Here is a 23,052-nt window from a genome sequence, read left to right on the forward strand (position 1 = left end):
AATGTGTAAGTCTCCTACAAGCTAAATTTTGGGGGCGCATATGAAACACAAAGCTGTAGCGCCCATTGACGAAAAGAGATTGTCTCACATCTCCTATCCCATGTAAATGTGCTTCAATTCCAAGCCGCAACAGTTCCACAAGCCATGCACACATCCAGCTGCAGACTGTCAAACAGCAAACAACCTTTCTGCTGAACAAAGCAGAGCTGTGAAAATGCTGCCCATTATAGGGGCAAAAAAGTCACCCCAGAGCTGTCCAGCGATGACAGTTAAATGGCACCGACATTCCTCCAAATCAAAAACAGTGCTGGCATATTCAATTTGTCAAGAACATTCCAAGATGTTTGGGATGCAAAATATATCTTTTGTTTGTTTGTGGAGTGAACAAAAACGAGACCACCAACCAGCACCTTTTATAACATTCCCCCGAAACATTTGCTTCAACATATTTGGATCTTGAAATCGATGAATCAGGCTTGGTGGTTTTCATCACATCATAGTAATTGGTTCCTTCAGGTTTGTTTATTATGTTAAAACTTGATCAAGTGGATTTCAAAAGGCCGCACACCCATGTTCAAATACCAGATGGTGTGAGATTTCTCCTGACTGATGTCAGAATTGTGACGACCAAAATAGCTGAAACAACTGAACTTTATTTCAGGTTAATCAGAGGCACATTAAATGAGGGCAACTGTGTCATGTGTTGCATTTCACGTGAGTTTGAATGGTATTGGTTCATTGTGAGGGCAGCCACGTCTCCCGTTAAGAGGGTGTGGGCACTTGTGCAAACACATTGTCTCATTTGATTATTGTTACTAAAGCATCCATTATGCAGCATTATCTTTACACACATAAACAAAAAAATGTCCTTGCCAATGCAAATGTCCCACTTAAAAAAAGATGAACCGTGTTGAATTGGAAAAAAAGACAAAGCAAACGACTGGATCAATAAGGTGGGACCCTCCGACCCTGTCCCATTGCGTAAGTGAATGTTGACCCCGTTTTGGGCCCAACTTTTGACTGCTTCTCCAAATGATCTCAATGGAGGTTAATGTTTAGCAGGGGCGCACCGCTACTTTTTACACGTGGCATGATTGTGCAAGGGCAGACATTTTAGTTTTTTTACATCACCATGCGGGTGGTGTACAAAAACTGGAGGCATGGTCTTGACAAGGGGACATGCTTTCTGGCAGACCCCATCCAACGATGCAGTCATGGGCACAATCCGAAAATAGCTGGCTTTATTATCGTATGTCGTTGAGAGATTTTACTGAACAATAATCTTTGTGTAGGTTGCTTTAAGAATGATTTCTAGCTCTGGTGTGCTAAGAAAACATTTGAGGCTGACAAGTGTAAATATTGAACCTGTCAATAATTACAGTCAAAGATCCAATAGTGAGTCGTGCTGAGGTACGGATCACCTGACTGGGACGTAAAACGATTCCAAATCATGTAGGATACACACATATCGATTATCGGAAACATTTAAGGACTCTGATCTGGCTCGGCACATACCAAATATCAATATGCTGTATATCAGTGACGTGCGGTGAGGTTCATGGCTGGTGAGGCACTGACGTCATCACAGTCCGATTTATAAACATATGAACTCTACAGAGTAGCTTATGCACCATTTGATTGGCAACAGTTAACGTGTTTTGTCAAATGTCATGTCAGCATTCTTTATATAAACTGTAGCATAAACATAGAATAAAAAAAAACATTATTGTGTTACCTTTACTTATAAATGAAGTCCATGTGCCGCTCCTTCTGAAGAAAGGCATCTCTACCTTCTTTGTAGAAACCTTCCTTATCTTTCGTCAGTTTTAAAAGTCTCTCTATTTCTTTTAATTTAGATATGTAATCCTCCATTCTGAAAATAAGGCCAAGCAACACGAAAAAATAAACACTGTAGTACAGTGTTTAGAATGTAAAGTGACTCTACATTATATACACCAGCTAAACTGTAGAAATTTAGTTCATATACTAAAAGTGTTTGAACACTTTAATAGCGATATGCAGAGGGACAGCAATGCGGTCTCACTGCAGAGCAAGCCAGCACAGTTAGCATAGTCATTGCACAATCCATGGTGAGGCTCAGCCGGCTGGTGCCTCACCGCTCGTCTCTACTCTTCGTATTTGAGCGGAAAATGTGAAAATTCAACGATTTAAAAAAAATAATCCAAAAAAGGTGAAGTTAAATGGAAAAGAACATTAAAGTACAAATCACTAAATAAATAAAACTGTTTAATTTCATTTTTCATTAGATATTTCCATGATGACAGGTGAGGCACAGCCTCACCAGCCTCCCCTCACTGCACGTCTGCTGTATATCATTTTTTCACTCTCAGGTCAAAGCTCACTTGGGCCTGATTATCAGATGGCTGAAAAAGCTATCCTGAGTGATAATCCTGTTTTAAAGTTTGATTGCAAATAGCAACGCACAGCATGCCGTCGACAAACCCATTTCATGTTGCAATGTGCTACAAGGATTCAAGGAGACAACGCCGAGCATGCTTGATGCATGCCACACTACGACACGCCCTGGAATAAAAACAAAAAACCTTTCAATAGAGAGACGTCAAAAGGCTCGTACAATAGGAGAGGGACTGGCAGAACGATTTTAAAATCACCCCAAAAAATAGGATCTGACTATTGTGAATAGTGACACAGAGTTTCGCAACACATTTTTTTCAGATTTTTCTGGTTTAGCGAGTGGCAATGTAATGTGTGTCCGTCGGTTGACTTCATTTCTCCTGATGGACATGGTTAGTCCATTCGCATATCTGTCCGTCTCACAAGTGTAAGATACATTCACACCATCGGAAAGTACAAAGATAATTTAGATTATGCGGTAAGTGTATGGGCGTGGAAAACTCAAACAAGGATACTCAAGATATCCCAAGTATACTCTATAAAAGTAGAATACTGTAGTTCAAGGGTGTCAAACTCATTTGCCACGGGCCACATTATAGTTACAGTTTCCTTTCGAGGTCCGATATGAATTGGTGGAAGCCATTACAATGTTACATATTAGAGCGCACATCAAATTAATGAGGAACTACTTTTCAAACTTGAAATAAAAAATAATGACTGTTATTGTGGTTTACATGGGACAATTTAAAATGTGTGTTTGGACTTTGGCAAGCATCATGGAATTTCACTTTTGCGGGACGAATAAAATGATATGGCGGGCCAGATTTGGCCCCCGGGACTTGACTTTAGCACGTGCTATAGAGACTCAATACTATACGACACTACAACAATTAAGCTATAGATAACACAACTATTCAGGCATGAAACAAATATTTTCTTCCCCACCATGTGTGCCGTCCGTCACATTTGAACTCAGTCACTGCCATTCACAAATTTATTCGGGTTTTGTTTTTTCATGCTTGGGTGCTGATAAAGTGCTGGCAATGGCCTCTGGCAATGTTTTTTTTCTTTTCCACAAGGGGGTATCATTTCCTTTTTTTTCCATGTTAGTGCTTTGTTCCAGCTTTAGCTGTTGTTAAAGCGCTATATAAACCAATATGTACCTGTATGTATTGCATTGGACAGCCACCCTCATTTCAAGTTCATATAACTCCAATCCCATATAATTTAGGAATTTACTATTTTTTTCTGATGAAAGAAGAGAGTCTAAGGTTTCTAACGCTGTATTGAATGTTTATATAGTCCTAAAACTCCATATTCGGTGGGTCCTGCGATTTGAGTGAAAATGACAAAAACCCGGGAACTGGAGTGGACACATTTTTGAACGTCTGGCAGTGAATGAGTTAAAAACAAGAGTTCCAATGATGAAAGTCGGGATGTGTGTATCTGACTTCAGAAGCGATAAGGTCCGACTGGGTTTTTTTGAGTAGTGTTGATTTTGGGTCTAGCTATCCAAATGAAGCCCATGACTCATCTTCAACCTTTACACTCCCTCCAAGTCCTCAGTCGCATTCCTGTTGAACAGAACAGCACATTTCCTCAGCCGCTGTGGCGATGTTGTTCAACAGTTTAGATGTAACACACATTGTTTCATGCATTTGCTGACTTGACTGGAATCAGTGTCTGAAACTCATGACAAAAAGTTAGCGGACACCAGGACAGACAACTCTGCAAAGTTGTCTTCCCAGCCATAAAGTTGCCTGCCCCATTTTTCACAATTTGAAACACAATAAGACGACTAATCACAAAAAAAAAACATTGTTGCAAAGGATTAAGGATTGAAAATCAGAATATATCACTTTAAAATGTACCTACCACAAATGCTGCCTTGCTTAATTTATGGTAAATATCCCTTGCTGATGATTTTGCTCCAGTTGTCGTTTGTCCATACACTGTTCGGCTTGTTGCACAATGCAATGTTTGCGTTGCGTCGTCTGCTACAAGCCACGTGAACTCCTCTTTCCACGATTTGTAGCGTCCGAAATATTGTTAGTTGTTAATATTGTAATCTTTCTTCTGAGGTTTTGGCTTGATTCCTCGCCATTTTTCTTGTGTCCTCAGTGCGTCTACTTTGGAAAATGATATGCAAATGCAACTAGAAGCACAAAGTTATTCGATGCAGGCTTCTCATTAGTTGCCGAGTATGCAAATTGCCAAATGAACCGAAATTCCGAAATTTCCAAACGGTACGAAAATTTCGAAATCGGAATAAAGCAAATGTTTGATTTGGAAAAATAATCTTTCTTTTTTTTCTTGAAAAAGTTGTGTCGACCACCCTAGCAGAGACGTTCTGTAAGTAGTACACCCGATGTAAAAGTTGCACGCCCCGGGTATCCGGGCAGGCGTTATTTCAGACACTGCTGGAATTAAAAAAAAAATGCTGAAACTCAGGACTGACCCTTAACTTTTGCAACTGTCAGGTCAGAATGATTTGCCAGCAGACTAGGTCGAAACAAACTCACAATACAGACACACACACGCACACACGCACACGCACACGCACACACACACGCACACACACACACACACACACACACACACACACACACACACACACACACACACACACACACACACGCGCACACACTAAATCTTGAAATAATTGCTCAGGATAATCGTTTTTGAGACAACGGATAATGGGGCACCCGCGACCCGAATGAGGAATAAGCGGTACGTATAATGGATGGATGGATGGATGCATAATCGGGCCTTTGCTGACTTTGAGCCGAAGAGAGGAAAATGGTTAAATGATAGGAATATGTGTACCCATCCGAGCATATGATTGGCATCCCAAGCAAATGGGGGAGAGGGGGCCGGCCGGGGGTTGGTGGATTATTCTGAACACAAACCGAACGATGAGATAATTTTGGATAATCTTTAAAAGACATGCAATAATCAGGATAGGGTCATTCAACACAAACCGTGGCACAGAATATTAGGGTAATCACTCGGTATCATATTTTAGTAACAACTGATAACAGGAACCTTCTTCAAAAGGTGAGTGGTTTTGCTATATTTGAGTTTAAATTAGAAGAGTCTAACTTGAGGTCATCTTCAATAGAAAAGGAGGAACTTTTGTCTGTAAAAACAGTCTCACCATCTTAACCTCACCTCTTTGTTTTACACAAAAGTCTCATGAATGCTCCAAAGTAAGGTCAACATCATTATAAGCACTACTTTGTCATGATTAAACGTTTGATAGGAATGGCAGTGCAAACATTCCAATGTTGAAACACTTAATGGGAGGTCAACAAAAACCCAAACGTGTTGGGAAACCTATCTCAGGTGATTTCCATTATTTGTTCATGAGGAACAACGTGGGAAGTGATACTGGTTACAGTTATCCAAGTGACTGTGTGAACCTTTTGACTCTTTTCTTGAGTGATGTTGACACGGTAAACATGGTCATATGTAACACGGCCTTTCATACGTTAATCACACAAAGTTCAGTTTGATATCAATATACCTGTTACCAATATTTCTATACACAATGTGACTTTTAGTACACTACTTGGTCGTTATTTTGAGTTGATGACATTACTTAGATCAGGGGTGTCAAACTCATTTTTTTGCCCCATGCCACATTGTAGTTACGGATTCCTCTTGTGGGCCGATATGAATTTGGGGACGCCATTAGAATGTTTCATCTCCTCTGCATATTACAAACAGAATGCAAAACAAATTAATGAATAACTAGTTTTCAAATCTGAAGTCAAGAATTATTACTGTTATTGTGGTTTACATACAACAATCTGAAAATGTTGGTACAGACTTTCGCAAGCATCTTGGCACTTGACATCCTTTATTTGCTTTCGCGGGACGAATAAAATGATGTGGTGGGCCAGGTTTGGCCCCCGGGCCTTGACTTTGACACCTGTGCCCTAGATGATGATGAATCCTATGCATCTTTTAATTTCCATATCGGGTGACTGGTTAGCACTTGCACCTCATAGTGAAGTGTTCTCTTCACACCTGCATGGTGTGAAGAGAACACTGCACATCCTAAAAACATGCATGGCAAGTCAATGGAACATTCTAAATTGTCTGTGAGAGTGAGCGCAGATGGTTGTTTGCATACGTGTGCCCTGCGATTGGCTGGCAGCCAGTTCAGGTACCTCAACCCTTGTGAGGATTCGCGGATTACAAAAGGGCTGCATTGGTTGGATGAATCAAATGTGGATCCTGTCTTAATATTTATTTTTGAAGTTGTTGAAATATTCAAATAATTATTCATCTTGGCCGCATTTTTTCCTTCCTTGCCACCACTTCGGGTCAAGTACCCATCATGTTGGCTAAGAAAATAGAAAAGACTGAAGAGGAGATGTTGGTTCTCTCTTCTCTGTTCGCCACATAGTGGCAATCATGACAAGGAACAAAGTTGTTGTGTGTGAGGGGCGAAGCAATTGTTCGGACAAATTATGGTTTGGTATGTGGTGCTGTTTTTGAAGCGTACTTTGAAAGTACCAGCAATATTTTGTCAGTCACATTTTTTACATTCATTTATTGCTTCTGGACTTGATGATCTTCACATTGATTGAATGTGTCATTGTGGAGAGATTGTCCTCAAAATATAAAATGCTTGATCGAAATGTGAAGCAAAGTAGCAGTCCTACTTGGCTCTGAACTATGTCTGTGTAAGCTCTCAGTCGTACAGGAGTGGTCCATCGATGAGAAGGTTTCTTCTTCAGCCGTCATCTGTACAAAAGTGAAGGATTCGGACGTTTCGCCTCCTATCCAAGAGGCTTCGTCAGCGAACTAAAGTCTGACTGGTCGTATCGGCCCCATTTATATATCCCTAATGTCCAGACATGGTGGCGCCGGACACAGCTATGATAGGTCCCTACTCTCAGGTTGGGGGGGCAGGGGACCCCTCCCTGTGGCCCCACTGATTGTTCCTACATTCCTGACTAACGACTGGCCTATTACCCCCACTCCCCCCGGTATCACCTCATCAGCATAACGACCCTTATCAGCATTGCGAAAGTTGCCTAACCTGTTTTGCCTAAGCAGGCTATTGTATGAGCGATTCAAATTGAACCTCACCCCACCAGACCGGTTTAATGAAGGATTTTGTTGCTTTATAAGAATCGCTTCTTTTACCCCCCTTTCAAACCATCTATGTTCTTTCGCTAAGATTTTAACCTCATTGTCGTCAAATGAGTGGTTGCTAGCTTTTAGGTGCAAATGTACTGCCGATTGAGGCCCACTAGTATTATCCCTGCGATGTTGATAAAGTATTTTTTTGAGAATTTGTTGAGTCTCCCCAATGTACTGCTCTTTACAATTTTCATTCTTACAATGTATGGAATAAACTACATTACTTTGTTTTTCATTTGGTAGCCTATCTTTTGGATGCACTAATTTTTGCCTTAACGTGTTTATCGGTTTGAAATAAGTAGGAATTTTATGTTGCCAAAGGACTCTTTGTAATTTTTCAGAAACTCCTGCAATGTACGGTACTGCTACTCCTCTCCTTTTTGAATCTTGAGAATTATTGGTTTCGTTCGCTATTCTTTCTTTCTGACATTTGTTGAATGACCACTGAGGGTACCCACAGTTAGTGAGTGCTCTCCTGATATGTTTTGACTCCTTTTCTCTACCTTCAGTGCTAGTTGGTATTAGTTTAGCCCTATGCTGGAGGGTCCTGATAACTCCTAGTTTATATATAGTCTGCTTAGGCAAAACAGGTTAGGCAACTTTCGCAATGCTGATGAGGGTCGTTATGCTGATGAGGTGATACCGGGGAGAGTGGGGGTAATAGGCCAGTCGTTAGTCAGGAATGTAGGTACAATCAGTGGGGCCACAGGGAGGGGTTCCCCTGCCCCCCCAACCTGAGAGTAGGGACCTATCATAGCTGTGTCCGGCGCCACCATGTCTGGACATTAGGGATATATAAATGGGGCCGATACGACCAGTCAGACTTTAGTTCGCTGACGAAGACTCTTGGATAGGAGGCGAAACGTCCGAAACCTTCACTTTTGTACAGATGACGGCTGAAGAAGAAACCTTCTCATCTCTGAACTAAGTCTAAATCTAATAGTTCAAAGATAACTAAACATTCAATTCATTACCGTTCACTTAACTTGAATTTCAGTATGAGATGCATAATTCTCCGTCAACTGATAATTCACTATAATGCTAATTTTAAATCGGATTATTTCGGATGAAAATATTCAACCAATTCTCATGTTTCCTGCACTGGTCAATCTTCCTCAGCCTGTGATTTCATGCAGACAGAATCTGCATGAAATCGCAGCCTGAATCTTTGCTCAAATCTGTGCATTTTAAGTTCCATTAATCTTTTGTCCTTGTGTGTAATAGGCAAGGTTCACACACATACACGAGCACACACTCCGTGGTGAAATTGAGCAAACATGATTCATCTGCCCTCCTCTCCCCCTCCATGCTTAGAATGTGGCTATAAAAGGAGGTTTTGACAACAGCTCACTCGGTAGACCTGGAGACTGTCCACCATGAAGCATCTCGTCTCTTCACTTCTTCGCCCTGCATTGCTGCTCAGCTACTTGGGTAAATATTTTAAATATTATATTCTATTTTAAACAACATTTTAAAAAATCATATTTATACAAAGCAATATTTTAAAATTGCAAATATTTACTGTGACGGAAGATAGATTGCTGTTAAAATGGCCTTTAAAGACTTTCACCAGTAATAGGTTTTCGCGATGAGTGGACATTTTAACTTTAGTAGTACTGGGCTGTATTAGTCACACGATGAGCCCCTTCTAGTGGATGAAATGTTTGATGAAATTTTATCCTTCATCCAGCTCAAGGTTCATATTGCTAAACCGGTCGTCACTTGTATGCTTGCACTGCCACAGTATACGACGACATACTATGCACGACACTGCTTTGTTGTACCGTACAATATACGCTCAACTGTTAATTTTTGCAGTAGCTGTTGTGCTGTCAGCCCCTACTGACCATGTGAGGTGGTGTGTCAAGTCGGACAAGGAGTACCAGAAGTGTCTGGCTCTTGCCGCTAAGGCGCCTGTCTTTTCTTGCGTCATCAGGGCCGACTCTCTGGGATGCATCACTGCCATTCACGTGAGTGTTACTTTTTCTAATGAATCAAAAGAATCAGAATCATCTTTATTGGCCAAGTATCGATGACAAGGTTTCTTCAGCCGTCATCTGGATGACGGCTGAAGAAACCTTCTCATCGATGGACCACTCCTGTACGACTGAGAGCTTACACAGACGTATTGGCAAAGTATGTAGATCACACAAATTTGACTCCGGTAGAACACGCTGCACTAGTATCATCATAAAAAAGACATGCCAAATATGTATGGAGGACACTAACTAATAAAGACGAATCGAATCAAATTCCTTAATATCAGTGGTACCTCTCAGGAACAACTGTCAGACAATGTGCAAAGTATCAGGCAGACATTGGTTCAAGTGAGTACAGAGCTGGAGCTACAATGATTATAATGCGATATTGTTTCTCAGGGTAGTGCAAAATTGCAGAGAGGCACTATATAGTTATATTTGGGTTACTGTTTAGGGAGTTAATGGCGACGGGGGAAGAATCTATTTAAATGTCGCAGAGGGTCCAGTAGAATTATCTGCGCTCTTTTCTTGATTCTTGCAGTGTACAAGACCTTGAGAGGTGGTGGGGCGGTGCCAATGATTTTTTTTTCCGTCGTCCTAACTGTCCGTCGAAGTCGGATTTTGTCCATTTTACAAATTTCCCCATTGTGGGATGAATAAAGGTTTTCTGATTTTCTGGCAGCCTGGAACATAACCATGATGGTAGAACACAGGATTGATTTGATGACTGCCATGGATCAGGAAGTTGCTCAGTGGCCAATGTGTCCTTTTAATTTCCTCTTTTTTTTTTTTTTTTTTTTTTTTTTTTTTTTTTTTTTTTACTTGGACAGGAGGGTGTCGCAGATGCAATCACATTGGACGGAGGAGACATCTACACCGCTGGGCTGGAGAACTACAAACTCCATCCCATAATTGCTGAAGACTATGGTTCCAGTAAGTCAGCATTAAGATTTCCAGACATTGTGAAGAGTTGATCGGTGGTAATTTGACGAAATTGAGTTAGTGACAGAACTTACACTAGAACATATCACAAAATGTACTTTATATGAAGTGGGTCAAAGCGTTATTGTCACGGAGCAAAACACCTTTGTTTTTCAAATGAAATGAAATAATAGTTGTTCAATCTGTTCAGCATCCGATAGCTGCTACTATGCCGTCGCTGTGGTTAAGAAGGGTGGAACGTTTGGCTTCAGAGACCTGAAAGGAAAGAGGTCCTGTCACACTGGCTTGGGAAAATCTGCTGGCTGGAACATCCCAATCGGAACTCTCATTAAGTTGGGTGTGCTGAATTGGGGAGGTATTGAGGATGAGAGTGTTGAGTCTGGTGAGTGACATCAATGGCTTGTGATATAGATATTTTTAAAATTTGAATTCATTCATTTATTGATTTTTTTTTTTACAGCGGTGGGTAACTTTTTCTCAAAGAGCTGCGCCCCTGGAGCAGCACAGGGTTCATCACTGTGTAGTGCTTGCAAGGGAGACTGCTCACGGTCTCACAACGAACCTTACTATGGCTATGACGGTGCATTCCAGTAAGTATTCTTCTCCCACTTGTCAAATTGAAGTGGTAGGTTCAGTGGATTTTTACATTAGGCCCAGTTATTAGTGGGAGGACATGTACAGAGACAAAAAAGGCTCCCTGGATTGACATGGGAAATCCCACTTCATAGTCACACGGTCTATGTTATAGATTTCAAACTATATTCACTCAATCTGCCTTTCATCAGATCTAACTGATTCACTTTTTAATCTGTTATTAGGTGTTTGGTGGGAAATGCTGGTGATGTAGCATTTGTGAAGCATCTTACTGTACCAGGTGAGTTCTTTCAATATTTTCTGCCTTGTATTCAGAATCTCAATCTGAATCAGAAATCCTTTAATAATCCCACAATGGGAAATTTGTAATCTACACCAACAAAATTGAGAAGGTGGGGGGCAATCACAGTTCAAACAATGTATCCTATGTACAAAAGAAAATGGCAGAAGACTGAAATGTACAACTGCACAAAAATGTGGCATTTATTCACACATGTGTTTATTAAGAAGCTTGACAGCAGTCGGTAGGAACGAGCGACGGTATCTACCCTTCTTGCAGTGTGGGTGTAACAGTCTCTGATTGAAGGAGCTACCCAGTCCTGTCAGGGTGGGCAAGAGGGGTGGGAGGGGCTGTCCATCATAGTTTTTAGTTTAGCTAGCGTCCGTCTGTTGCCCACCTCCTCCAGAGAATCCAGCGAGCAGCCTAGGACAGAACCGGCCCTCTTGGCCAGCCGCTCCAGTCTTTTTCTCTCCCAGTGGTAATCCTGCCTGACCAGCAGACAATTCCATACTGGGTGGCTGAAGTGACCACAGAGTCATAGAATGTCTTAAGGAGTTACCCCTTAACTCCAAAAGACCTGAGTTTCCTGAGTAGTAAGAGGCGACTCTGTTCCTTTTTGATCAGGGCATCCCTGTTTATTGTTGCAGTTCCGTTTATTGTTGAGAATAACACCTAGGTACTTGTAGGAGGTCACCCTCTCTATGACCGTATCCTGGATGTTCAACGGTGCAGGTGAGGTTTGTTTCCTGCAGAAATCTACAACCAGTTCCTTGGTTCTCCCGGTGTTGATCTGGAGGTTATTCAGCTGGCGCCAGTCCACAAAGTCCATTGTCAGTCCCCTGTACTCCCGATCATCTCCCTCTGTAATGAGGCCGACAATCACTGAGTCATCAGAGAACTTCTGAAGGTGGCGGGTTGTAGTGTTGTAGCTGAAGTCCGAAGTGTAGAGGGTGAACAAGAATGGAGCCAGGACTGTCTCCTGCGGTTCCCCAATGCTGCAGAGAAGCCTATCCGACTCACAGTTCTTTGCCCTCACATACTGTGGCCGGTTTGTGAGGTGTTTGTGTATTAAATCATGACTGAAGTTGTGAGCAATAGATGGATGAATAAAAAATCTTTTGGGATCCAGAGGGAAGGGTGAACATTTGGAACAATGCTGTATGGTTGTTAGCATTTTTGATCAGTACCAGAAATCAAGCCCAAATGGTATGTGTTTACTTTGAATGATTATTATCACCATTTCCACTATACTCCCTTTACAGACAACATGAAGGCTGACTACGAGCTGCTGTGCTTGGATAACACCAGAGCACCAATTGACAACTACAAGAAGTGCCACCTGGCCAGGGTACCCGCCCACGCTGTGGTCACACGCAAGGACCCAGTGCTGGCAGAATTGATCTGGAATAGCCTTAACTCAGTACAGGTAAGAAGGAAAAATGCTTTTGTGTCACTAGAATTTGTCTCAAGGCGCTTGCAAGGCCAGCCCCCGAGCTCTGAAAGCGCAAGCAAAGCATGGGACTGATTTGCTTTTCTCATTTTTTTTTAATTTGTATTTTTTTAAACAGGGTTTTAACCTGTTCTCCTCCGAAGCATTTGCACCCGCCAAGAATCTGCTATTCAAAGACTCCACTGAAAAGCTGGTTAGGTTGCCTGCCAACACAAATTCCTTCCTGTATCTGGGTGCCAGCTACTTGGGCATTGTGCGCTCCCTCAACAAAGGTAACGTCAGACGTCGCAAACAAACTTGAATGAACACTTAGCCAATTTAGCATCATTCCATTTCAGAGGTCACTGCTGCTGGATCAAAAGCCATCACGTGGTGTTCCGTGAGCCTCAAAGAGACTCGGAAATGTGACAAATGGAGTGTCAACAGCATGGTGGATGGCGAATCCAAATTATTGTGCCAGACCGCGCCTACTGTGGAAGAATGCTTGAAGATGATCATGGTGAGCATGTATATTTTTTAAGGTGTGGCAAACGTGCTCAGTCGCTTCCCTTGTAAAGTTTAAAAGAAATGTACCCATATTTACACTGAACACACAATTGGATGGGCATGTCAAACGATGCGCGGTCCAGTGGATTAGTGGGTCAACCTCACAGTGCGGAGGTCGTGGGTTCAATTCTGTCTACGGCCCTCTAAGTAAAAACTTAATGGCATGTCCATCATAAAGGGGCAGGTGAAATTTTGACACACCTCTAGAAATTCAATCATTTTATACTTCACCCTGTAGAGCAAAGATGCAGATGCAATGGCGGTGGATGGAGGAGAGGTGTTCACTGCCGGACAATGCGGTTTGGTTCCAGCCATGGTGGAACAGTACGATGAAGGTATGTGAGTGCGTGCGCATGTGTGTGTATTTGTGTGTGTGTGTGTGTGTGTGTGTGTGAATAAATAAATAAATAAATAAATAAACATTTTCACGTTTATTTTGAATATATTTTTTACATCTTTTTTTTTCCTTGTGTCATTGTTTTTCAAAGTAACATTTTGCCCTTTGTGTTCTCTCCACAGCTAAATGCAGCCAATCTGGAGGTAAATAACATTACATTATCTAATTTGCTTGTACTTGTTGAAATCTCAGTTGGGCTCTTGACTTTGGGTAAGTGGGTGCAGCTGAGGCCAGTTGTCAGCCATTCAGAGGTCACTTGGACAAACAAGCTTTTGTACTTCAGTACAATTCATTAAAAAAAACAAGTATATTTTTTGGAATGTTTAGACAAAAGAAATAAATCTAACTGACAATTTGTGCCTGTGTCTAGCTTCAGCCTCCTCCTATTATGCTGTTGCTGTGGTGAAGAAGGGTTCTGGGGTGACCTGGGACAACCTGAAGGGGAAGAAGTCCTGCCACACAGGCTTTGGCAAAACTGCCGGCTGGAACATTCCCATGGGGAAAATCCACAAACAGACTGGTGACTGTGACTTCAGTAAGTATTAATTCAAATTATAAAGTGTTGTAGACTCTGACACCCATGTACAGTAAGTACACAGGTAACTCAAATAGTAACTTTGAATTGTGTCACTTTTGTCAGCACTGTATGAATCACGAGCTAAGGTAACGAGGGTTTTATTTCATCTTAACAAACCACAATTTGGAATTTGACCTAAAATGTTTTGACTATTTTGTGGCACATAGCAGTCTGGACATCAAGATGACTGCGAAGACAATTGAGTTGGGTCTGACTGCAGTTTATATTGGAATGTAAAACTCATGACAGTTTTGGAAATGTCGGATCCCCAGACTACTGTACTAACAATATTTTGATTCCTACGATGCTAGCTTTGTTTGCAGATATTTGTGGTATTAAACCTATTGGGAGTTGCACACACCTCTCACTGCAAAAACGGGTTGCCTCATCTGCATCTAGTCATAATCAGCCTAATTTTGCTACTTCCTCAAAATAATCACAATGTATTGTCTTATTTTCTCAGGCAAGTTCTTCAGTAGCGGCTGTGCTCCCGGATCTCCACTCGACTCGCCATTCTGCTCTCAGTGTGCAGGCAGTGGCAAAGCTGTGGATGACAAAGCAAAATGCCAAGCCAGTGCAGATGAGAAGTATTACGGCTATGCTGGGGCCTTTAGGTAAATTCTTAACAGTGCAGCCATGAATATTTGGGCAAATCATCAGACCTCTACAATAGTGTAGTGTAGTCCTCTCAACTGAGAGAGGAGTCCAAACACTATTACACGGCGCTGCTTTGGAAAATGTGGATACATATTAAAACCAGGAAAGTGATGTATTAGAACACGGGTGTCAAATTCAAGGCCCGGGGGCCAGATCTGGCCCGCCACATTATTTTATTCGGCCCCGGAAATCAAATCAAGCATGTCAAGTTCCATGATACTCGCTAAAGTCGGAACCCAAATTTCAAATTGTTTCATGTGAACAACAATAACATTGATTATTCTTGACTTGAGATTTGAAAACAAGCCATTCATCAATTTGTTGTGCACTCTATATGTAATATGTGGAGGGGATGAAACATCTAATGGCTTTCCCAAATTCATAATGGCCCTCAAGAGGAAATCATCAGTACATGTGGCCTGCAGTAAAAAAAATTGCTTGACACCGATCAGACATGTTCGCTCAGACATTTTGAACAGAGGCTCGAACACGGGAAGATTGTCTTTTACTGCCGGCAGGGGGCGTAGTTTCCATAAAGCCACTTTGTGTGCGCGTCTTTGACTGACGCCCGACCTCTGCAACCCTCTGCCATTTAATGAGAGTACATGCAAATTCAAGTACATTACATACATTCGTCTGTGTAAGCTCTCAGTCGTACAGGAGTGGTCCATCGATGAGAATGTTTCTTCAGCCGTCATCTGTACAAAGTGAAGGTTTCGGACGTCTCGCCTCCTATCCAAGAGGCTTCGTCAGCGTGGCAAAGCGCTTCGCTGACGAAGCCTCTTGGATAGGAGGCGAAACGTCCGAAACCTTCACTTTGTACAGATGACGGCTGAAGAAACCTTCTCATCGATTACATACATTCGTAAAACATATCCTTTTTTATTTGAATACCATTTGGTATTCGGCCAAATTTGGTTTGGTATTCAGCCAAATAAGCATACAAGAGGATGAAACTTTTAAACATGATAACTTCTATTCTGTCTATTCTCTATCAACGCCCTTGCATGAGATGATAAAAAAAATGTGCCAAATTTTCCGCTTTTCAGATGTCTTGTTGAGGGTGCCGGTGATGTGGCCTTCATTAAACACACAATTGTTGCAGAAAACAGCGATGGTAACGTGACACTCAACACTCCCCAACAATCACCAGAACCACACAATAATATATTTTTGCTCCATTACAGGAAAGGGAGCAGCATGGGCCACTAATGTCTTGAGCAGCGAGTATGAGCTGATTTGCCCCAACAGGGGTCCACTACCAATCTCAGAGTATGAGTCTTGCCACCTGGCAGTCACCCCGGCCCATGCTGTGGTAACACGCCCCGAGGCTCGCAATGACGTAGTCGCCTTTCTTCAGGAACAGCAGGTATGAAGTGCCGATTGCCTTGTAATTAATCTTGTAAGTAGTACGGAAGTTGAGTGATGTTTGACAGCAGAGCTGATTTTTTTTCTTTTTTTTTCTCGTTTTACTTGTAGACTCGGTTCGGCAAAGATGGCAGCGACCCAAGTTTCATGATGTTTGAGTCCGCACCTGAGAAGAATTTAATTTTCAAAGATTCCACCAAGTGTCTCCAGGAGGTTCCAAGTACATCTGATTATAAGATCTTTTTGGGAAACGATTATATGGAGGCTATGATCTCACTGAGGCAATGCAGTGACTCCACTCCAGGTTTGTATTGTTGTTCTTCAACCTTTAAAATATGTGTCAAATCTGATCTTATAAATGTTTGTTTTTACTTTTTTTTCTTCCACAGATCTGGAGAAATTGTGCACTTCTCACACCTGTCAGAAGGCTAACTAGATGGCTCAAACCTCTTTGCAAGAAAGCAAATTGATGCCACCTTTCTCATCTCATCAATTTTCTCATCTAAACAACCACTTGGAAATAACACATACTTATGCAAATCATTCGATATTTCATAACCTGTTTCAGTAACTTTGGTTTTTCTAACATATACCTTACTTTTCAAATAAAAGCTTTTCCAATCACCTAAAGACTCTGAATCATTACTAGAAAGTATTTTGGTGTTAATTTAATGGTTATTCATTCATTCATCGTCTGGACCGCTTTATCCTCATGAAGGTCTTGGAGCCTACCCCAGCTGCACACAAGAGACAAACAACCGTTCACTCTCACACTCACACATCGGGACAATTTGGAGTGTTCGATCAGCCTGTTTACATGTTTTTGGAATGTGGGAGGAAACCGGAAGACCCAGGGAGAACATGAAAACTGCACACAGGGAGGCCAAAGCTTCCTTCTCCTGTGGTGTATTCGGATGTGGTTATCGTTGCTGGTGACGATGCCACTGTAGGTGACGATGAAGCCTGATTCTGGAGCCACAATCCTGCCACATTCAGGACATGTGAGACCCGGATTAGGTTGCCGAGGCGTCACTGAAACAGCACAAGGTGTCTTTGCTGGCGCGGCACCATCATCCACTGGGTGCGTTTATCTTCCAGGTGTGTCACCCGTTTGTGACATAAGGAACGCCAGAGTCTGTTGGCTGCCGCTTGATGTTGCACCTCTTGAGAATCTGTTTGAGCTGGTCTTTGTATCGCATCTTTGGACCACCAGGCTTGCTATTTGCTGACAAGAGTTGTCCACGTAGCACTGGGCGAGGCAAACGGCAGTCAGGCATCCGGATGACATGTCCACCGGAGTTGCCTCTTTGCCAGTGTTGCCTTGATACTGATGGAGTCAGTGCGTTGAAGGATGTCAGTGTGTGGGACACGATCCTGCCAGGTGATGCCAAGGATGCGTTGTAGACATGTCTGACATCACACTGATAGCTGGTCCAGGCTTCTTGAAGGGGACGCCAAATTTCTGCAGTATGGTCCAAAGAATGTCATGGTGAACTGTGTCAAATGCCTTGGTAAGGTCGATGAAGGTGATATAGAGGTCCTTGCTTTGTTCCCTGTATTTCTCCTGAACTTTTCGCACAGCAAAGATCATGTCCAGAGTGCTTCAGTCCTTTCTGAAACCGCCTTGTGTCTCTGGGAGGATGTCTTCGGTAATGTGCGATGTAAGACGGAACAGCATTACTTTTGCAATAATCTTGCCAGCAACAGAGAGAAGGGAGATGCCACGGCTGTTGCCACAAACTGACTTGTCCCACTTCCTTTTATAAATGGTGACGATGTTGCTGTCTTTCCATTCCTGAGGAAGTGTCCCATTTTGTCAGATCTTGCAGATGAGGTGGTATAGCTGCCGTGTCAGGAGGTAACCGCCGCTCTTGAGAATCTCTGCTGGACGTCCATCAGGGCCAGGGCTTTTGTTTTTGTTTTTTTAAGGCTCCGGATTGCTGAAAGGACTTCCGTGAACTGAGGAGGTTCATCAAGGGAGAGAACTGATGGAAGCTCTGGGAGGGAGTCAAGGACAGATGGGTCTGAAGGGTTTACTTGGTTAAGCAGGGAGTCAAAGTGCTCTGCACAGAACCATCTGCAGATCTGACTGGGACAATGTGTTGTCTTTGTGGACCATGCAGGGATTTTACAGCATCATAGAAGGCGTGTGTGTTGTTGACTCCATGCCTCTATATTTCTTATAATAATAATAATAATAATAAATTTCATTTATAAGCGCCTTTCAAAACTCTCAAGGACACTTGCTGAGCCACCACTTGTTTGCCATAATCTTCAGAGGTTCCTGTGTTTCACCACGGGTGGCCTTATAGTGAGAGAGGAGAAGTGGAGAGTCAGGGTTGTAGAGAAGTATGGGCGGTATGGGCTTTGCGCTTGGCTTCCAGCAGCTCCTGTATAGCAGCTGAGCTGTTATCAAAAGTCTTGGTGTTGTTTCAGAGTAAAACCGATGATCTCAGAGGCAGCTGGATGAATTGTTGTCCTCAATTTTTCCCACCTGCTCTCCACATCAACGTCACCGTTAATAGTGTCCTTGTCCACGCTGGCAACACCCTTCTGCCAGCTTACTGCGTAGCTGGCTACACATTCTGGGGAGTCCAGAGCCGTGGAGTTGAGAAACCTTTGGAGTTGCTGTTTCTTATGAGGAGGTGAAATTCTCAGCTTGAGCCTGCATTTGATCAGTCGATAGTCAGTCCAGCATTCAGCCCCACACATGGCCCGTAGCCTTGTGATGATGTATTCCAGTAAATGCCAATGTTTGGACCTGGGGCGCATCCATGATGTGATGTTCTTCTTTTTCAGCTGAAAGATGGTGTTGGTTCCAATCAGCTGATGCTCAGAGCACAGAGTGAATAGTCGGAGGCCATTGCTGTTTATTTTCCCCATCCCGTGGCTTACGATGACTTGTTTCCAGAGCCTGGCATCAGTACCGACTCAGGCATTAAAGTCACCCATCAGAACAACTTTATCAGAGGCAGGGATTTTAGATATAGTTGCATCCAGGGACTCAAAGAAGGCATTTTTGATGTTGTCGTCAGCATCCAAGGTGGGAGCATCGGCACTGATTAGAGTGGCAAAGCGACCTTTGACCAGGGCAATATGCCAGATCATAAACCATTCACTGATGCCTTGGGGGGACTCTAGGGTGTTACTGAGTAATCTGCTTTTCACAGCAAAGACAACTCCGTGGCGTCTTCACTCATTCTCTGGGAGACCCTTCCACAAGGTGTAGCTCTCACCAACGTCTATGAGTGAGTTCTCACCTGAGAACCATGTCTCACTGAGTGCCCCAATATCAATGCTGCACCTCCTGAGCTCATGTGCAATGAAGGCGGTTTGTCTTCGAGATGTCTCCATCCCGTCTCGAACATCAATGAGGGTGCGAACATTCCTGGAAGCCAGGGTCATAGTCAAGGGTTTAATTATATTACGTTTTCGACCGCAGATGTGGGATGTCTTGGTGGCTGCGGTGGTCCATCCAGGTGTAGGGGAGCAAGCAATGTTTAGGTCACCTTTTCTAGACCCTCCCTCTGTAAGGGGTGAGCAGTGCAGACCCTGAATAGGGCTGCTCAGACACACAGGATGCTGCTGAAGGACAATGTTGCTCCATCCCATCTTCACAACGACCATCAAGCCTGTACCGCCTCTGTGTAGGAATCAAGCTAGAAACTCCCAGTCACATCCATGACCCCCCCCCCCCCCCCCCCCCCCCAAGACTTATATGGTGTCTGAAGCCTGCGTGACTAGTGGATTTGGTGTGAGGGACAGGGCGCGCAATTCCTTCCTCCACAAACTTGGCCGCACCCATTCCAGTGGCATGAGTGAGGACTCAAGACGACCTTCGGGTAAGTGCGGTTGCAGGGGGCTGATGGTAGTCCGATCTGTTGGACTCTGCCTAGGCCTACCCCCGGGTGCGGGTTTGGGACCACTCTTTGTCTGGCCTCGACCCTTCAACCTGTTCGGCTTGGGTGACCCTGTCAGGAATACAAGTCTCCGGCCGACATAGCTCTCGGGGTCATGGAGACGCGCAAAGTGACTCACCACAATGAGGTGGTGATCCCAGTCGAGCTACACAATAGACACATGCACGCACAGAAACACACAGACACAAAAAAAAAACAACAACACACAAACACTAAACCTTGAAATAATTGTTCAGGATAATTGTTTTTGGACAATAGATAATCGGGCCTTTGCTGACTTTGAGCCAACGAGAGGGAAATGGTTAAATGATAGGAATGTGTGTACGCATCTGAGCATGTAATTGTCATCCCAAGCGGATGGGGGTGAGGGGGCTGGGGGATGACAGATTATTCTGAACACAAACCTAACGATGAGATAATTTCTGATCATCTTTTCAAGACATGCGATAATCAGGATGGGGTCACTCAACACAGACCGCGGCACAGAATAATAGGGAACACTCAGAATAGAATTTTAGTAACACCTGATGACAGGAACCTTCCTCAAAAGGTGAGTGGTTTTTCCTGTATTTAAGTTTAAATTAGAAGAGTCTAACTTGAGGTCATCTTCAATAGGAAATCAGAAAACATTTGTCTGTTAAAACAGTCTCAACATCCTGACCTCACCTCTTTGTTTTACACAAAGGTCCCAAAACATCATGAACGCTCCAAAGGTAGGTCAACATCATTATAAGTACTATTATGTCATGATTAAACGTTTAATAGGAATGGCAGTGCAAACATTCCAGTGTTGAAACACTTAATGGGAGGTCAACAAAAACCCAAACGTGTTGGGAAACCTATCTCAGGTGATTCCTATTATTTGTTCATGGAGAACAACATGGGAAGTGATACTGGATACAGTTATCCAAGTGACTGTGTGAACCTTTTGACTCTTTTCTTGAGTGATGTTGACGCAGTAAACATGGTTGTTAAGGTAATTCGCTATACGAACAAATTGTAAACATTGTTTTATTTTCTCGGACCTCCGTTTTATTATACTGTACATCCGTTCAATGATGTCACATCCTGTCGCTCTTTACAAAATCTCTCCCAAACAGCTGCGCAGTTCTCTTCTCTTCTCGCGCCTCTACCATCCGCGCGAGCTGCCTGGTCCAGTGGGTGCAGGAAGCTCCATTATGTGCCGTTCTAAGGATAAACTAATCTTTTTTTCTTACTTTTGCTTCCTGCTTCATTAATATATGACCCTAAAAATGGTCATATGTAACACGGCCTTTCGTGTGTTGATCACACACAGGTCAGTTTGACATCAATATAATATACCTATTTCCACTATCTCCATACACAATGTGACTTTTACTCTCCTACTTGGTCCTTATTTGACTTCTCATAACAATGAGGTGATGACATAACTTATATCAGGGGTGTCAAACTATGTCTATTTATAATTGTATTTTATTTATTGTATTCTATTTGTGATTGTATTTTATTTATTATAGTAGCTATGCTTGTCTGTGACTGAAAAGTGTCCTTGAGAGCTTTGAAAGGAACTTAAAATGTAATGTATTATTATTATTATTATTATTATTATTATTATTATTATTATTATTATTATTATTATTATCAAACTATTTTTTTGCCCCATGCACATTGTAGTTACAGATTCCTCTTGCGGGCCGATATAAATTTGGGGAAGCCATAAGAATGTTAAATCTCCTCTACATATTGCAAACAGAACACACAACAAATTAATGAATAACTAGTTTTCAAATCTGAAGTCAAGTATTATTATTGTTATTGTGGTTTACATACGACAATTTGAAATTTTGGTACAGACTTTAGCAAGCATCATGGCACTTGACATGCTTGATTTGCTTTTGCGGGTCAAATAAAATGATGTGGTGGGCCAGATTTGGCCCCCGGGCCTTGACACATGTTCCTTAAATGATGATGAATCCTATACAATATTTTTCATATACGATACATATATGGTGACTAGTTAGCACTTCCACCTCACAGTGCAGTGTTCTTTTCGTACTGGCGTGGCTTATCTCCGGGTTCTCCGGTTTCCTCCCACATTCCAAAAACATGCATGGTAGGTCAATTGAAAATTATAAATTGTCTTTGAATATGAATGCGGATGGTTGTTTTCCTACGTGTGCCCTGCGATTGGCTGGCAGCCAGTACAGGCTATCCCCCAACCCATGTGAGGATAAGCGGATTAGAACAAGGCTGCATTGGTTGGATGAATCAAATGTGGATCCTGTCTTAATATTTATTTTTGAGGTTGTTGAAATATTCAAATAATTATTCATCTTGGCCGCATTTTTTCCTTCCTTGCCACCACTTCGGGTCAAGTACCCATCATGTTGGCTAAGAAAATAGAAAAGACTGAAGAGGAGATGTTGGTTCTCTCTTCTCTGTTCGCCACATAGTGGCAATCATGACAAGGAACAAAGTTGTTGTGTGTGAGGGGCGAAGCAATTGTTCGGACAAATTATGGTTTGGTATGTGGTGCTGTTTCTGAAGCGTACTTTGAAAGTACCAGCAATATTTTGTCAGTCACATTTTTTTACATTCATTTATTGCTTCTGGACTTGACTTTTTGAAAAATGATCTTCACATTGATTGAATGTGTCATTGTGGAGAGATTGTCCTCAAAATATAAAAAAGTCAAAGTCAGCTTTATTGTCAAATATGCTAATATGCATGACATACAGCACAGATGAAATTACTGTCCTCTCGGACCAAGCATGCAAGGCACTTATAATTACTTAACAAATATAAACATGAAAATGCCAATTTGCCG

At 42.4% G+C, this 23,052-nt stretch overlaps 1 protein-coding gene across 2 annotated transcripts; it reads left to right on the forward strand.

The window, feature by feature from the left end:
- The first annotated feature begins 8,829 nt into the window (after positions 1-8,829).
- Positions 8,830-16,947, forward strand: tfa (transferrin-a). 2 transcript variants are annotated; one of them, XM_089007400.1, is made up of 17 exons: positions 8,830-8,964; positions 9,352-9,503; positions 10,343-10,445; positions 10,645-10,836; positions 10,915-11,044; positions 11,273-11,328; positions 12,591-12,754; positions 12,897-13,050; positions 13,117-13,277; positions 13,563-13,659; positions 13,844-13,864; positions 14,092-14,256; positions 14,762-14,912; positions 16,005-16,072; positions 16,143-16,324; positions 16,435-16,627; positions 16,713-16,947. In XM_089007400.1, exons 1-17 carry the CDS (start codon positions 8,910-8,912, stop codon positions 16,757-16,759), a joined length of 2,091 nt encoding a protein of 696 aa, XP_088863526.1. In that variant the 5' UTR covers positions 8,830-8,909; the 3' UTR covers positions 16,760-16,947. The 2 variants fall into 2 exon arrangements, with proteins under 2 accessions (XP_088863526.1, XP_088863527.1); XM_089007401.1 differs by having other exon boundaries at positions 8,848-8,964; positions 9,355-9,503.
- The last annotated feature ends 6,105 nt before the right edge of the window (positions 16,948-23,052 follow it).

Source organism: Hippocampus bargibanti, linkage group LG11 (genome assembly GCF_051943395.1).
Source record: "Hippocampus bargibanti isolate YZ-2025 linkage group LG11, ASM5194339v1, whole genome shotgun sequence".
Taxonomy (NCBI): Eukaryota; Metazoa; Chordata; class Actinopteri; order Syngnathiformes; family Syngnathidae; genus Hippocampus; species Hippocampus bargibanti.